General features: G+C 41.4%; 1 protein-coding gene across 7 annotated transcripts; it reads right to left on the reverse strand.

Annotated features, from left to right (window-relative positions):
• Window positions 1-1834: 1834 nt before the first annotated feature.
• On the reverse strand, window positions 1835-17229 carry VDAC1 (voltage-dependent anion channel 1). 7 transcript variants are annotated; one of them, XM_010578844.1, is made up of 10 exons: window positions 16315-17229; window positions 12916-12999; window positions 10811-10880; window positions 10180-10229; window positions 9257-9409; window positions 9114-9166; window positions 6671-6898; window positions 3463-3613; window positions 2930-2987; window positions 1835-2102 (listed from the first exon to the last, which is right to left on the reverse strand). In XM_010578844.1, the coding sequence occupies exons 3-10, from the start codon at window positions 10875-10877 to the stop codon at window positions 2011-2013; spliced, it is 852 nt and encodes a 283-aa protein (XP_010577146.1). In that variant the 5' UTR covers window positions 10878-10880; window positions 12916-12999; window positions 16315-17229; the 3' UTR covers window positions 1835-2010. The 7 variants fall into 7 exon arrangements, with proteins under 7 accessions (XP_010577146.1, XP_010577144.1, XP_010577142.1 ...); XM_010578842.1 differs by having other exon boundaries at window positions 12916-15571; XM_010578840.1 differs by lacking the exon at window positions 12916-12999 and adding an exon at window positions 15807-15857.
• Between the last annotated feature and the right edge of the window lie 99 nt (window positions 17230-17328).

Raw genomic sequence — 17328 nt, forward strand, 5'->3', positions numbered from 1 at the left:
GCGGCGCGCGGGGGCGGGGGGGAGCGCGGCGGGGCACGGGGCTGCCCGCGGCTGCGCTCGGGGGTCCGGTAGCCGTGGGAGCTGCCGGCGCCTGAGGGAGCGGGCTGGGCAGGCGGGGAGCGGCGAGGGGGAAGCGTGTCCAGCCCTCCCCTGACAGAAAATAGGGGTTTTCCTTCTCCTTCCTTCAGTCGGAGGTTGATGTTAGGGGTTGGAGCCTCCCCACAAAGTCCCTGTCCCGGGAAACTGCTCACCAGCGTCCGCATGCGTGTGGGGCGGTTTTGTCAGAATTAAGGTAGTTTTATGGGAGAATGTTTTCCCGTTCTCACCGCAAGTGAGGCATTCCTGAGAGAAGCCTTGAAGCTGATCGCGGGAGAAAAAAATTTCCAAAACACAGATGCCTCAAGCATGAGAAAAGCAAGAGCAAGGAGCCCAAAGGCTCATGGGGATGCTGAGAGAACACAGGACGTGTGCAGCCGACAGGAACGTAAATTAATTTTGAGCGTTTGCCATGGTACTGCAAGCTGGCTGCATGTGGTTTGTTTCAATCAGTGAAGTCTGGAAGATGGACCGCTTCTCCCAGGCCGTGTTAGGTTAAATATTTGAGACAAGGCATACTAGGAAGTACTCCGGAATAGCTCGTGATAAGGGGGAAGACAGCCGTCATTGCACAATTTGCGGGCTGTCGCTGAGGAGGATCTAGAGTCTCACGATGTCGTAACACCGTTGCCTCATCAGGCACATGCTATTGCCATCTGCACACCACCCACGTCGATTGCTTATGTGTGAAAAAATACAAAGTCTTAATGAAAAGCCACTAAAGTTTATCCCAACTGATAACTGTTCCATTGCTCACACCTGTTTGTTCATAGGAAGGTAATTCAACTTAATGAATTCTGCAATGAAAGAAAGAGAAACAAGTCCACATGATCTTGTTTTCTCCATGACCTACACACATGCATATGTGCATTTGCCGGAGCTTAGCGAGCACTAAGAACAGCCATGTCTGCAACTTAAATCTACTAAGTATTTTCTGTTTGTGTGGCACAAAATATGCACTGAGATGTTGGCAGTCTGCTTCTGGAGCAAAGAATTAATACGGAATGGTTATCACAATTAATATAAAGACAAAGTAAAAGGTGACATTTCAATATTTTATTCAAGTTGGGTTTGGGTTTTTTATCCATTTTTAGTAGTGTCAAGTACAGCATTTTGGGGTCTAGTTCCACACAAAATGGAAGACTCTCTAAAAATGTACCCATTTAGTTGCTAAAAAAAAGTGGTAATAAAACAAAAGTCCATTTTAAATTTAGTGATGCAACTATGTGATTGCAGTTACAAAGACTCTTCCCTGATTATGGCCCTGTCTTACAAGCTTTCCAGTCAATGCAAGGGAAAGGAACCACAACACAGGACAGGTAGTATTGGCTGAGTCACATCAAACATCCTCTGCAACGGACTTATACAAGGTGGACAACCTAAACCATTCTGGAGACAGCTGTAGGTGTAAGATAACCAGATCAGATAAACCATTCATGAAATACCTATCTAAATAAAAATTTTTTAAAATCCCTTTTTCAGACAAGTTTGCACATTCCATCGTGAATTGAAACCTTAAGTGTCGGAACATTTTGCTTGCAGAATTAACAGTACAATATAGTGGTCTGCGATTCTTAAATGTCTCGAGTTTTTATACCACATCAATATATTCCTTGTGCAGTCGACACGTTAGTAAAGGTAATCAATACCTTCCTACTTCCTATCATGTGGCAGCTGACAGATGTGATGGGCAATAACATTAAAAAAAAAAAGCCTGGAATTAGGGGGGGGGGGTTATGCTTTTGTCTCCATTTCTGTAACAACATCATTTTTAAAGCTTAGCTGTCTTTAACCAGGACTAGCAGGACTGATACTTAGCAATACTTGCATCCCAGACATAAAACATTGAAAGGTACACTATATTCTGAAGGTAGCTATGCTGTATTTTCAAATTAGTGATTGTAGAATCACTCCTTATGCTTCAAATTCCAATCCTAGACCAAGTTTGTGACCACCTGCGTTGACGTTCTTGCCATCCAACAAAGCTGACAATGTCAGTTTGATACCTGCAAAATAGAGAAAAGTGAGAGAAGAGACCAACTGTTAAAACTTGGAATGAGGTTTACGTTCAGTGCGTCTGTGTTACTGCTTTAATTTGGGCATCTAGGTTAACGTAATTTGGCAGCTAGCCTTGTAAGGACTGGGCATTTTAAAACAATTTGCAGATAAGAAATCTTTCTGAATTTTGAAAGTTACAGTAAACCACGGTGATAGATTCTGCTTTTTATCACTCCAAGTAATTAAAGCTCTGAGTCAGTTCACTGCTGCTGGTCTACTGATTAATCTAATTTTAGAGTCCGGTATTATGAAAAATTGGGACCTTGATACATACCCACCTTTCTAAACCACTTTAAAATCTAGGTGTGAAAAGGCCCTAGCCCTGTCTACTATAATATCTCATGTCAATCTGCTTGGTATTCTGGCAGCAGATTTATTAGACTACATTAAAACCAATTTCACAGCAGTAAGATTGTCCTCTTCCTGGACCAGGGGACTTTCAGAAAGTCACATTTTCAAGCAAAATAAACTCAGTAATAGGAAGCCTCTGAAAGTACTGAAAATGCATTTACTTGTCTGTGAAACACCTAATTGTAGATGTATTTTGTGTCAACATAAAAGTATCTGACTGGTCAGTGGAGGGCAGTCTGTAATAATTCTGCTTCCAATAGACATCCAAAATTAACAGAGCAGTCCCTGGAAAAGTTCATCACTGGCTTGCCAAGCAGAACAGCAGTCTTACAAAACCAATCACATTTTGTCACAAAAAGCCCTCAGATATTTCAAGATTAAAATACCACTTTATTGATTCTGAATTCCTTCTGCATAGACTTACCTGGCTTTAAAGTCTGAGTGTATCCTAATCCAATCAGACTGGAGTTGTTCACTTTAGCCTTAAAAGAAAAAAAATACCATATGTAAATAATTCAGTATATTTCTTCAAAGTCCTTCCTGCTTGAAAATTAAGTAATACCTTTTAAGCAGGTAAAGGATTTCATGTTTTAAATCATAAAAAACCCTAGAGTTAATTTTGCTGTAACTTAAATCCTAAATCTCAACAAATCTACAGTCACTATAGAAAATAATGTTTTTATTAACATAGTTTTTAACTTTTTCAAGACTGACACGAAAAAAAATCTCAGAATAGCACCCAATAATACGATAAAACTGTGTCATTCTGTGTCACTTCAAGGAAAATCCAATAGTTCTGCTCTCATGCTGCCAAACCCAAGACAAATGGATATATGCACCAACTATACAGCATAGGACTGCATCAAAACCGTACTTCACTGATATAAAGGTTGCTTCACATTTCCATTACAACAGCCTATTTTCAAATGCTTATAAATGTACATGCATAGCACTCACAGAAAAAGAGGCATCTGGGTCAATCTGATACTTGGCTGCTATTCCAAAGCGAGTGTTGCTATTACCGGCTGTCCAAGCAAGATTCACAGCAGTTTCCAGTTTATCATTCACCTTCTGGTAAATGGAGCCGCCAAATTCCGTTCCATCATTCCTGGAAGGAATGCATTAGTCTAGTTTTAAACTGCACCCCAAAACAGTCATCTTTTTTTTCCAGTAAGACCTACATTTGTAGAACATTCACTCACACCTCATTTAACATCCCTATAACAACTAAGATAGAGACATTAGGCCAGACTGGTTCTGAAATCGTTTTTAAATGCTTAAATTCATTGACAGTTACTATATTTCAACAAACAACTTAGGAAACTGAAAAAAAAGCCATTACAATCTATCAGAAATAGACAATGATGACAACTTCCAATTTTCCCTTCCCTCTAGATGGGAGTCTTTGTAGTAAAGAGATTTATTCTTCTCTGCGTATCTCTGAAATAATTATTGTCTCAGGCCTATGACTCCCTAGTGTGCCCCAATCACCAAACCTGAGCAGTCATCCTAACGCTGCCTTGTCAGCGTGCTTTTACCAGACACAGATGAACTGTATCGGAAGTGAAGATGCCAATTTAATATCCAAGGCTATCAGCTTTTGCAAGTGAATACCATTTGCAGTAGTCCTTACGGTACATCTGTACATAGATGTCTCTCCACTAGAAACTGAAATGAAACTAATTTTACTTTGCAGAGCACTGGCCAACAACTGAAGGATGACAGTCTTCTACCACCACTACAGAGTAGCACAACTTCCAATTACTACTGACACCAGCGTCACACAGGGAATAAAGCGTGGTAAATAAAATGCAAAACATTAGAGCATGCAGATCATAAAAACAAGAGCAAAAGACTTCTAAAAGCCTTGTACTCCTTGTAAACCAGTGAGCATCTGAATTTCCATTTTCACTCAATTTCTTAAAAGGGGATACAAGCGTATTGCACAAAATGGGCGTTAAACCACAGGAAAACCTCTGCAAATAAAACACTTATGATTACTTCTAAACTATGAAATAATCTGGTTCCAATTATTAGAGTATACCAAACCTCTAGTGATTAAAAAGGGGGAAATCTCTCCACTCTTACCCCCTTGGCCTGATGTTCCTGCTCATAACAATTGCACAAACAATTGCAGTGATATGCCTATTTAAAAGTTCAAGCAATAGCAGCAGCCTTTTAAATTGTTAGAGCAATTCTTCCAGAAAAACACTACAATACTTACTTCAGATAAGACTGAAGCTCACATATAACTGCATGTGCTTGGCTCTCAAGAAAAGGAGGGATTAAAAAGGACTGAGGAGAGCTGGTTATACAGGCAGATTTTGTGCAAGGTTCCCACACAGCTCTGTCTTGACCTGCAACATTAGGGGGGGGCGGTCTGAGCTATGCTTAAAAAATGAGGAAAGTCATATTTAAAACTAGAAATTATCCAGCCCTACCTCCCTTTAGTTATTATTAAAAAATAATAATAATTAAAAAGTCAACCCTCCTTTTAAGTCTAACAGAAATAATAACACTTTTCAGATGCAGATAAAAAAAACCACATTATCCCCCTATGAAAATGAATATATTAAGGCACCATTAAGGAAAGTAACTTGCTAAAGTCCCCAGCTGGTCTGTGAAACACCAGAAACAAAAGACGATGCTTCAAGCCCCACCTAGTTAAATTATCAGCTCTGCCACAGCGTCCCATGTGAAACACTGAACTGTCTAGAGATAACAACCGAGCAGGCTAGTGATGGGAGGTCCACACACAACCGTTTCTGGGACTATATAAAAACTCTGACACGTTTCAAAGCTGAAACACATCAAATACCTAAATAATCTATTAATATCAGCAAATCAGTTTTCTATTCATATCACACATTTATGGTTTTCCCTGTCAATTGGTAGAGTATGAATATTAAATAAACAAACTAGGCATCCTCCTGAAGCTGATCTATCATCCACATACAGTAACAGCAACCTAAGAAACAGACCCTTAGGAATCCAAGAAACAGTACAGTAAGATCTGAGCCCCTTCTGCTCTTATAAAGTTATCTTCTGCTGTTGCTTTAATTAAGAGTAATAATAATTACAGCATTTTATAGCAAAAGCCAATAATACAATGTTTTGAACTGCTACAGTATGACAAAGTTGAAAGTCATTGTGCTTGAAGGAGTAACTCCTATCTACTGAGCAGAGGGGGACCCCGCGTATTGCTTTGATTAAAGTTTTCTGCCCACATTTTTGTGCTTTGGCAATCCTTCAAACATACTGTCTGGGCTGTGAAGGTTCAATTGTTCTGTAAGGCAGTGTGAGCTTCCTAAATCAGATCTCTGCAACACAGCATGAAACAGAACAGAAAGCCTTTGAAGAAGCAGCTCCAGGAAGGCAGAACAGTTGTTCAGCCCCCAAAATGGGAACAGCCTGCAATAGCTCTGCTACATGCAAAATATCCAATTACCCAAGGGAATGCTAAAGGGGGGGCTGGGGGAATGGATTAGGGATTGCCTAATCTTAAAAAAATGTCTTCCCCAAAGGCATAAATTGCTTTTTTAAGAGGAACAGGAGACAGAGAAATTAAGGTTTTCATGGAATTTGGTCCTGGTTTCCCACTATTCATGCATTCAGAAAGGACAAATGCTTGTATGAATAGATTATTAGGAGATATACTACTAAAACAAATTTTTGCACCATATCCCTTTCAGTACTAAAACAAACCCAGTCCATATCTCCACCCATTTGTTCCCTTTTGCCTGCTCTTGTTCATCCTGATTAGCTCTTTCATCTACAGATCAAATCACCATTTGGTTTGATTTTGACATGTGCAAAAGGAAGACATTGCTTTTATTTCAACTTTCACAAAGAGTATTTTTATAACCCACTTGTTTTATTATTCCGCTAATAGATTCTAATAATCCGTATCTGTTAGAAAGACAGACACTGGATGCTTAGGTGCTCAGTGAGTTCCAGTTCCTTCCATCATGCACTCCCTCACCCACATAATTCAAAGAAAAGTTAATGCAGCTAAAAAAATGCAGTTTGCCATCTTAAACGAAGAAGTAATTTCAACTATACCATTCCCTCTTTCACCACTGCTGAAACTCTGTCCCTTTCATTGCTCTAGTAAGCAGCAAAATCCTTTCAAATTCCTTTTTAATGCCTGTCTGCCAATACTTACACATTAGTATGAAGCTGGAATTCATCAGTCTTGTAGCCAACAGCAAAGTTGCTCTGGGTTACTCTAGACTTCGTTGTCTCAAAAGTCATTTGGTAACCTGCCAGCCACCCCTCGTAGCCAACCACCAGGGCTCCACGTATTGAAGGACCAGCAATATCAAAATCCATGTCGCAGCCAATGTTGATGTGTTCCCTTTTGTACCCTGTCTTAACTTTAGCGCTCTTCTTCCTAAAGAGAAAAGAAAGAATCTCGTACCTTTGAAAAAGTACGCTCGTAGGTAGCAATTCAATCAAATCAGTTACTTTAACTCAGTTCAATAGTTCTTGAAGACAAAGTATACATACCTGGAGAGCCACATGTTATGTCATCTTCTTACCTTTCACATCTGCAAAACCCTAATTCAGCTACAGTGAATTATTTGCAATCAAGCAATAAAATGCAGTGTGGCACCCCAATAAGCACTTCTGGGCTGTGTTCTGAAAAGCAGCAGCACAATAAGCCAGACAGGAGGTGACAAAACCAAATCCTCATCCAACTAATCTGATGTTTTTGGAAGTTTGGTAGATGCAGGGAAGGAATGGGAAATGTAGCAGTTTACAGGTTTGCCACAGAAAGTCAATAGTAGTTGGCCTGTCTCAAACAAACAATTTTTAGACAATCCTAGTGAACTGGGTAATTTCATTTACTGTGACAGACGTCAAGAAATCACTACTTTGTCTCCAGCTTCCTGAGGGAAAGTCTCTGCTGCTAAGGAAGTAGGTTGCTTCAGTGGCTCTGACACCTTTTTTTCTCCTTTGGATGCTTTATGAAGTTTAATGGTTACAGCCATTAGAAAGGCTGCCAGGTAACACAGAAATAAACTTTCTCGAGTCACTTGTTTATTTTTATATTACTGGCCAGAGCAGTGTTTTCTCATGTGTCCTTAGATTGGTTTACATCAAGGGTGCTGACCCTCACAAGGCACGAGAGTTACATCTAATATATTCAGCTACTCTTACTTAAGATTTTTTTCTTCTCTTTTTACCTTACAAGCGTTTTCTGTCTTTGACCAAATCTTTTACTGATATCTTCCTGGAAAAGTCAGGCTAATTTGAAATTTCAAATCAACCTTTCACTTCAGCTAGCAAAAACATTCTCCAAGAACTGTTTCAATGCTGTATCAGACCCACATAGAGATTGCTCTCTTTTTTATTATGATTATTTCAGACTCAGGAATTTCTTGTGTTTTGCAAAATCAGAAATAAAGAGCAGGAGTGCCAAAAGCACTCAGCATTAGTTCATCTGCAACTTCTGTAAAAGTCAGCGGTACCTCTCCCACCAAAGTCAACAGGACAGGCTAACACGGAGCACTCCTAAAAATGACTTTCCCTGTTGAAAGATTCATCACAGCCAGTAAGTAAGGAAGGGGGAGAAGGTGTCTTATATTCAGACATAATGCATCCCTGTCAACCTAAACCAGGTCACACCAGGATTGAATCTCACTCCATTTATTCAAGTTATAATAGTCCTCCCACACAACAGTTATAACTCAGATACTATAGTGTCTGAGGTGCCTAAGAAATAGCTATAGACCTGTAACTTGTCATTCTCGTACAGGTTTTTTCTTCTTTATTTAAGATTCCTACCAGCTAAGAAATAATTATCAACAAACACTAGAGATTATTCTGGTTAACAAATACAAAAATATCTACTTAATGCAGAATTGGGAATGGACTGGAAGCAGTTTACAATGCAGGACACAATCTAGAAGACAGGGTGAAACCTCCACTGGGACTGTAACCCCGGCAGCCTGCAGTGCAGTGTACTGCTCTGGGAAGCTAATGTGCAGAATATTTTGACTCACTGGCAGCACTGCTTACAAAAAGATAATCAGGGGAAAAAAATAAACCAACATCTAGACCTACAGCTGCTGCTTAATCCCTCTGGCCCACATAAAACGTGGCATCCAATCGCCGTGTCAGAAATACTCATCCACCAACAAGGCGTGCTGTGGCCAGCAAGAATTCAGATGATAAATTCAGCTTGGGAGAAGAGCCCAATTACTGTGTCGACCTATTAGAGCCATGGCCAACTGGCTCCTGGAGCTTGTTAAGCTTTGCATTACAGCTGACTTGTTTAGGGCTTTTATTCAGACAGTAGCTCATCCTCTGACATGGCCAGAAATACACAACAGGAGTGCAAACAAAACCTTTTCTTCCCACCCCAATTCTGACTATAATTTTCAAGTTACTGTATTTAAAAGTGTGCTTGCTGTAGCTTAGGATTAAAAAGGGATTGTTAATACTAAGATTTAAATCAGATGTACATGACTTCATCACACACAGGCTGATTATTAACTGTCTCGATATCTTAGGACAGAAGGAGTAAAGAAGCAAGACAGTATTCTGGAAAACTAAAATAAAAAAATGCCTTTTTTTGACACTCAAGCTTACTCACTTCTTACCCAGTGTTAGGAGAGAAGGAGGAGTCAAAGGTCAGCTTCAGGCCACGTGCAAGCTGAACAGAAAAGAATTTCACTGGTTGGATTCATAATTAGAGATTGTCGTAAGTTAATTTTTAAATTGCATCTTTTGAGCCAAAAATTACCTGATCTTCAAGAGTAATCTCAGTGCCTAGTGTGTTGTCGGTGTTCCACTTTTCCGTGAACATCAATCCATATTCCACCCATTTGTATTTTGTTTCCAAACTACCACTAACTTTGCTTGTTTCTGAGTTTGCCGAACCTGAGCTTGTAAATTCCTAAAAGGAAAAAAAAATTGTATATATACATTATATATATATATTTGCACGCAGGTAAATATTTATACTTGTAGAAGATATTAGTCATTATAATTTGGGATATTATTCAATACTGCAGACTTCTCAGAAGATTTAAGAACATGTTTGCTAGTCATTAATACCAACACACCCTGGCACCACAAAAAATTTCACTGTCAGGGAGAAAAAACACTGCATGCTAAGGGAATGGGTATCAGACAGGACTGCGGATAACCCATACCAGCAGCATAACACAGAATAAGGTGCTAGTCTGTACAAGGTGCATCTATGAATCAGCATGCAAGTCTGCAAATGCTTCGTAGATAGGGTCTAAAGATTAGCTCCAATACACAGTTGCATTGCAACTATACTTGTTTAGTGACTGCTAAGAAAAAGAGCGTGCAGCGCATTCAGAAACCAGCATATTTCTGCTCGTTCAATCCGGGAAGACAGAAGGGAAGCACTGACACTTCCTCCGAGCACAGGCCGTGGCGATGGCCTCAAATAGCAACACAATTTTCACAGTAAGCAATTAGCATGGCTGCAAAGGAGCCCTTCACTGTATCTTCTACTCTAATTTGTGCACAGTCTCGTATATTATACAAAAATTATAAATGCAGAGTAACTTGCAAGGTTATAATATATCTGAAAAATGGTAAGGGGAGGGTAAGGGATTCTACTTTTAAAAAGAAATATAGACTAAACACAAGAACACTGCAATGTTTTGGATTTCAATATCTTTCCAAACTCACCAGTCCATTTTCAGATTTTGTTTTCAAATCAAGTTTTATTAAGCCAAAACCTAGAAGATGAGTAAAAAGTATGAGTTATATATATGTTAATTTGAAAAACATTTCTGATTTATTTTGTAAAACTCCCTTCTAAATCTCCTGTGAACTATTAAAAAAATAAACCAAGGGTACAGTTATCAAACTATGTGTTTTTATGAAGCAGATTATGCACCGCGTACTCACTTCAGATAGCACTCAACTGATTGATTAATCCTACTGACCTCAGCAATATAATCAGGACCAAATTAGGTAATAATGTCTTTATTCATACTAAGCAGCAGCATTTTGTTCATAAGAAAACTACTGGCATCAATGATCCTATTCATCATACAAGGAAACAGTCAAAATACAACCCACAATTTTCTTTCAAAACAGAGAACAGTCCTACAGGCAACAGGAAGAATTTTGTCAAAAAAAAAGTAAGTTACCCTCCCTTTCTAGACAGCAAGGGCAATGTGAAGCTATGATGGAAAATTCTCTGGATTCTAATGGAAATTATTGGAATATTTATCAGAAAAAAAGTAATACAATCCCAACAGTTTCAGGAATCAGGTAGGCAGCAAAAGACCAAATTTATTTTGGCTTTATTTACCATATCCCTTGGTGAAAACATCTCTGGCGGATTTACCCAGATCAGCATAAGCAGGTGGAACAGCCATTTTCTGGGGGGGAAAAAAAAAAAAGAAAGGGGAAATTACAGTGTTCAGAAACTTATTTCATTCATTTACGCAACAAGAAACTTAAGCCCATTTCAGCCAGTTTTATTTTCGATCCACCACCTATCAGTTAAATACAGCCTGAAGAAAGTAGCTATAGCAAACAGTGTGATTTGATTTTGCTCATTAGCCAGCAGAAGCAATTACCATGCATTTGCCACCGAGGATGAGAAACAGGTTGCAGAACAAATATATATTAAAAAATATATATTAAATATATATTAATATATATTTTAAAAAAAGATAAACTGTCTATGCCTTTCCGAAGACTTCACTGTTGTTGTCTTATCAGTATAACTGCATGAATGAACAACTTCTTTTTTTTAAAACCATTTCTTGGAAACATTTTTCCTGTTACTTGCAACGGATCTATGCATTCTGATGCAAAGCATTAGGGCCCCAAGTCATCCACTCAGGAAATCTAACTAGGACAAGCATCTAGCATCAGGAGCATCTCTCTCCCCCTAATTCAGAGCAGCAAACGGATAGCACGTTAGCAAAATCGACAACTGGTCATTCTTCTGCTTCAGTTTTCTTTGACTTTGCTACTGCTGTTAATGGGTTAAGATGTCTCCTTAGACATTGACCTTTAAGTGTTTTTCTGTTCATCAACTGGGAAAAAAATGAGCTTGCTGAGAAAAATTAAGACTGAAGGGATGCTACACTGAGAAGTCAGGCAGTCAGGAGGGTAGGCACAACCCCACTTCAGCAGCCAAATGCCGCCTAGAGAGCTCTCTGCAAAGGCTGGAGCGAGGCACCAGCCCAACACTGTGGACACTGCAGGGGCAGCTTTCTCCATCACGTTTTGTTTGGTAAGGATGCCCACGTCGCCATGTAGGTCCTCACTTTCCCACCTTCAGCAGGCCCTGACCATTCTTAGTTCAGTGGCCTCCTGCAAGAGATGTGAATGCATCCCATTTTCTCTGCCACTGAGAAAACTGTCGCATCACATATGGAGGAGGAAATAGGATCCTGAGAGGAACAAACCAACCAAATCTACTTTCTTATCCAAGTACAGTAATTTGTTCTAGGGGAGCGAAGTCAAACAGTCTGAAATGGTGTACACCTTCTGTCTTTATAGACAAGATTTTGTAATTTTAAAAAAGCAAAGGAGATAAATCATACTTATAAAGCTGGTCCTCTCGATACCAGATGTTGCAATAAAATTCCATATTCCCAAACTTTCTGGTTATACAAAAGCAATAAGCAGTTTATTACACAAGCATGCAAATGTTTAAAAAAAATTGCCTGCCAATCCTTACTCCAGACTATTCAACGTTAGTAGAAAAGTATTCCTTTAAACCACAAACAAAACAGCTAGCTCTGAACATGAGGGGTGCTGTTAATAGGCTTTCTGGCTGTAGACTTGGATGCAGGTCTCTGGGCAAGCACACCACCCCACGAATATCAGATAGGGAGTTTCAGCAGTCACTCAGCACCTCAAGCACTCCATCCAACAAGTTGTTGCCTGTTAAAGCAGGATAGTGCTATTGCATAAATGAAGAATCCCTATCCTAGAGGGAACAAAACAGATCTGGTAGCTAAATAAAAGCAAAGTCTTCTCAGAACATATATAAAGTAGGATACAAGGGTGCATACTATGATGTAGCTTCAGTTGCAGAGACTACCTGGATGCATGTCATCTCTTTCCAGTTGTAGTTCAGTAATAGGACGCAGCCCCAAATGCATAAGCAGCTAAACAGTTAAATTTTAAAAAAGGAAAAAGAAAAAATCTATATTCCAAAGCAGTTTTAGCTGCTTCTATGAGACCTAAATGTGTGTCTCCATTTTTTTGTGCAAACATGAAAGCAGGGCTTTAATGTTTATATACAAAACCAGCCTTTAAAAAAGAAAAAAAAAACCATATGCACAAAAAAAAACCCAAACCAAGCATTAACAGATAGATTTCTTTAAGTAATTCCTCTGCTCCTTGTTAAAAGTCACTAGAAGCAGAGTACAATGCCCTGCTTGGAGATCATACCTTAAGGTCAGAGCTAAGGCAGCACTCAGGAGACGGGTGGCAGGATTCACTAAGGGCTGTACGTGTTCAGAAAGTGCTTCTTCCCTGCCAGAGCAACCCAGTCTCATGAGACCCTCTGATGGGTATTTCCATTTAGCATCATCAAAAATTAAAAATGTTAAAAATCCTACACTTGAAAATCAAATAAGCATTGGTTTGGAAGATAATGCACTGCTCTGCCAGCTGCACTTTGGAATCTACCAAATCTATTTTACCAACAGTCCCTTTGAGTCACTTCATAAAACCAAAATATTTTCTTGAAAACTGAATGCTGTGTGCTTTTGGTTTGGATTTTGTAGGTTATGTTTTTCCCTCCTCCAAGCCATGAAGCCAAGTTTTGCTCCCACTGGTGTTTGTGTATTTCTCCACTGGATGTGGTCAGGCTCGTCGTCTGGATGAGCTGTGACAGGCTGCTCCACTGCTGCAGTCTGGGCTGTGGCTGCAGGACAGTGGGAGACGTCGAGATCTCCACTTAGGCAATTACTATAATTAAGGGACAATATTGAAAGCCAAATCCCTGCCGGTCGTAAGGCAAATCATGTAATGCACCCAGAGCAAGGTGTTTAAAATTGCTGAGCGTGAAAAACACTACGAGCTAGGTACGTGGTAGTTAACCTTGCTGTTGTCAGCAAGAACAAAAATAATTATTTCTGTTTGCACTGACTAATCGGAAGCCTCTTTTTTAACAGATGGAAAACAAAACTGATTACATCCTGTGTGAGTGCAGGTTGTAAGACAAGCATGCTTAACAGGGATTCAAACTCTTAAAGGATCAAGGAATGGCCATGGCCAAGTGCCCTTGCTTTTCACCAGTGGGATTCCAGCACATTAACTCAGATTAGGTTAGAGCTGAAATGAATTCATTGCTTTTATCTGTGTCCAACCATGCAAATAGCTCAGAGTGACTGTGCACCTCAACTCCTGCACAAAGCAGGCCAAGTAGAATACATATAATGTGTTCTAAGTAGGAAAATATTTTTTCTTGAGTAGGAAATACCATAGCACGAGTCATGACTGAAGAAAATCTGAACTGAGGAGTTATCTCCAAGAGCTGCCGTGAGGACCACCGCCACGAGCGCCTGATTTATAACTGCCACAGGGAGAAAATAGGAAGCTTCCTCTGGAGCTGCAGGACCCAAGAGCCAGCCCTAGTGAAGATTTCATTAAAGACGAAGCACTTTCAGCAGGCCAAATCTGTGTATTTTCCAGTGTCACAGATGGCAAAGTTTTCATCCTACGATGCAGTTCTGGGCAATTAAATCAAAATCAGCCCAATAGGCAGCAAAACCCTGGGGTACCCTTGGCAAATGTAAGGACTGGCTGCAACCAAAGAAAAACTCATCTCTGCTTGATAACTCTCTTATGTGCTTCAGTTAAAGCTGCCCTACAGACTTACCAACTTTATGATATTTACCTGAGGGGGAATAGCAACCTAAAAATTTAAGATAAGAATAAAATTAATTATAAGAATAAAATTCCCATGAAGACAATGGGAATCTATTGGATTCAAGGCTAAGAAAATAAAAAGGTTGGATTTAACCTTACCCTAGCCACATTTTCCCCTCATAAATTTGAACTCTTGTACCATTTCTTGATGATAACAGTAGTTCTAAACATTTCAGGTCCCCGTCTCCACAAGCGGTACCCCTGAAAAGATAGTAAGCGCAGAGCTGATGCGTAACAGCTGCCAGGGACACATCCCACCTGCGTTGTGAGCTGAGAGGGACAGACAGCATCGGGTTATGAGACCAGGTACAGTCTGTCTGCATGAGGAAAAAAGCACACTAGGGTCTCTTGCCTCAAGATCAAAAAAACCCTGATTTATTTCTCATTTATCTCCTTCATTAAAGGAAAAATTATTCCTTGGTATGAAGCAACTTCTAAGCACCTTTCTGGACCCCCAGCCTGTGCAGTGTCATTTCCCAACCAACACATGTTGTATCAATAAATAGGCCACGAAGGACGGTGCTTTTGCTCTCGGGCAGAACAGGGCCCAGCTCTCTCCGCACGCCACAGCAGGCTGGCCGGAGTCACCAGCTCCGCGCAGCACCGGTGTCCCTGTCCCACCGTCCGACATCCCGGGCTGCCAGGTGAGCACGGTGCTGGCTCCACAGTTTGGGTTTTATGGTCCAGATCTCAAATCCATTCAAGTCATGACTACGGTCTGCTTTGAATCAGGTTCAGAAGGCCTAATTGTGCAGAGGTTTAAAAATACGCTTAACTGTAAACACATGAGTAGTCCCACTGAGGTCAAACATCAAGTTCGGCACATTCAAAAGTCTTTTGAGAAGCCAGTATAAGCACGTGATTTGTAAACACTCTGCATTATGGGACACAATACTTAACAACACTTTTTGCCCCAACTTGCTACTGTGCCGACGTTGTATAATCCATGCACCATTATGACTCAAAATTTAAGACTCAGGAGTCCAGTTTCTTTCATGCAGGTATTAGTAAACCCATGCAGCGTCCCTCTGACACTCGTAGGATCACAGCCTTCCTACCGCAGCTTTGCTTTTGAACTACATACATGATGGAGCAGATTTAGGTTTCAGAGACTGGTTTATGCGGTATCTCTGTAGCCCAATAAACACAGGAGAACAGAGGAGATAAACCCCTGAAAAGCAAATGTAAATATTATTATTTAGTCTATATTAATATTTATGGAATTAAAGAAAGAAAGAGCCTGCTCTTAATTGTATGGGTATAAATGAAGAACGACAACATTGTACAGCAACCCCTTATTAAACTATCACATAGAAGTAACAACTAAACAAAGTTGGGGGATATTGCAGCCTGCCGTAGCTACTGTAGTTACTAAAACCGCAAGGGAAGAACAAAGAACCACATACCTTATACGTTAAATTAGACATTCAGGTTAACTATCTGTTCCTTTCAAACACCTGCAGAGGAGGAGACGAGCAGCGCTGCTGTCCCACCCCGTGCCACCAGCACGGCGCAGGGGCAAGGCTGGCGCACGCCCCGGCAAAGCGCTCAAGAAGGCACACGTCCCTCGCTCCCGGCCCCGTTGCGGGAACACCCAGCGCCAGATCAATGGGGATGACTAACGAAAAGGGCATTTTGTCTTCCAGCGTCATTTGACAGCTCGCTCTCCTCGCACAGAAGAGGAGCATCCACCGCACCGGAGCTCGGGCTACGGAGCCGGTGGATGGGGCTTTCTCTACCTGCAGAAGATGCCAAAGCCAGGAGGGCCTGCGCTGTCTTCCCCGACTGCATCCCGCAGGGAGCCGGGGGCTGGGGACATCGCTCCTGCTGCTATGGCAACCGACGGCGGCATCCCACGCACCATCACACCCCCCCACACCACCCGAAACGTGGGCAGGAAGAAAAGGTACAGACCGTGGATCAGCGTAAACCCTCAATGGAGAGTGCTGGGAGGAGGGATTGTTCTAGGATGTCTTTTCAATAGTGCAAAAGCCCTTTTTCGAAGGAATTCTGACAAAATTTCAGAGCTGAAACGCCATGAGACAGGTGATTATTCAACCATCCACGGCACCGAACCAAACAAACTGCAACCCGCTTCTGATCCTCACTAGACCACCCCAGAAACAAGATGGGATCTGTTTCAGTGGGTATCACTATAAATATTCCCCAGAGACACAACCCTGCGTCGGTCAGTAAGGATGAGTCAGCTCCGCTTCGTTTTCAGAAAATTTTGTTACTTTTTTTTTTTTTAACAAATGCCCAAAGACTGAATGAGTCTTTCACCCTCCAGCCAGAGTTGTTCCCAGCCAGGGCTGTGACGAGGCAGAATGGAGGCACTCGCACCGCTGCTGCTGCAGCTGCACACCGCTCCCTGCTTGGTTCAGGAGGGGAAAACCGAGTCCTCCAGATTTTTAAACTGACATTATTCCTCCCCCGAGTAAAGAGCTATTTTTTGAGAATTAGCAGAATAAAAACGAAACAAAAATCAGCTTGACTGCTTGGGGTGGGGTTTGGGGTTTTGGTGCACATCGGGATGAATTTGCCAACCCGCAAAAAAGATGCCAGGGGCGTGGACGAGCGAGGTGGAAGGGACGTCAGCGCTACAACGGTGCTAAATCCGGGCAGGTGCGGCCGCCCGCGACCTTTGCTCCCCCGGGAACGTGCAAAACGATCCCCGCTTGCGGAAGCCAAGAAACCTTCACCCACCCACCTCCGTGGCCGAACGGCCTTTAAATCCCCATCACGGGACCAGCGTCCGGATGGACCCGTGCTCGACCTCCCGGGGAACAGCCGACGGCGTCGCGCGAAGACGGGCGCGTGTCGGCACCCGCTACCACCGCCGCCTCGCCGCCCTCCGTCACCCCCAAAAACAGGCCCTAATTTCATAACGCCCGGCATTACGTAAGAAAACAGTTATTCCCCTGCTCC

The sequence above is a fragment of the Haliaeetus leucocephalus genome, unplaced genomic scaffold, assembly GCF_000737465.1.
Source record: "Haliaeetus leucocephalus isolate CR32 unplaced genomic scaffold, Haliaeetus_leucocephalus-4.0 Scaffold656, whole genome shotgun sequence".
In the NCBI taxonomy this organism is placed as follows: Eukaryota; Metazoa; Chordata; class Aves; order Accipitriformes; family Accipitridae; genus Haliaeetus; species Haliaeetus leucocephalus.

Coding starts and splice junctions, on each gene's coding strand:
- VDAC1 (XM_010578840.1), bottom strand. CDS start 15,827: ATGTCTAATTTAACGTATAAG. Junction 10,230..10,810: donor TGTTTTCACCAAGGGATATG/GTAAATAAAGCC, acceptor CTCATCTTCTAG/GTTTTGGCTTAATAAAACTT. Junction 3,614..6,670: donor TTCCAGCTTCATACTAATGT/GTAAGTATTGGC, acceptor CATTCCTTCCAG/GAATGATGGAACGGAATTTG.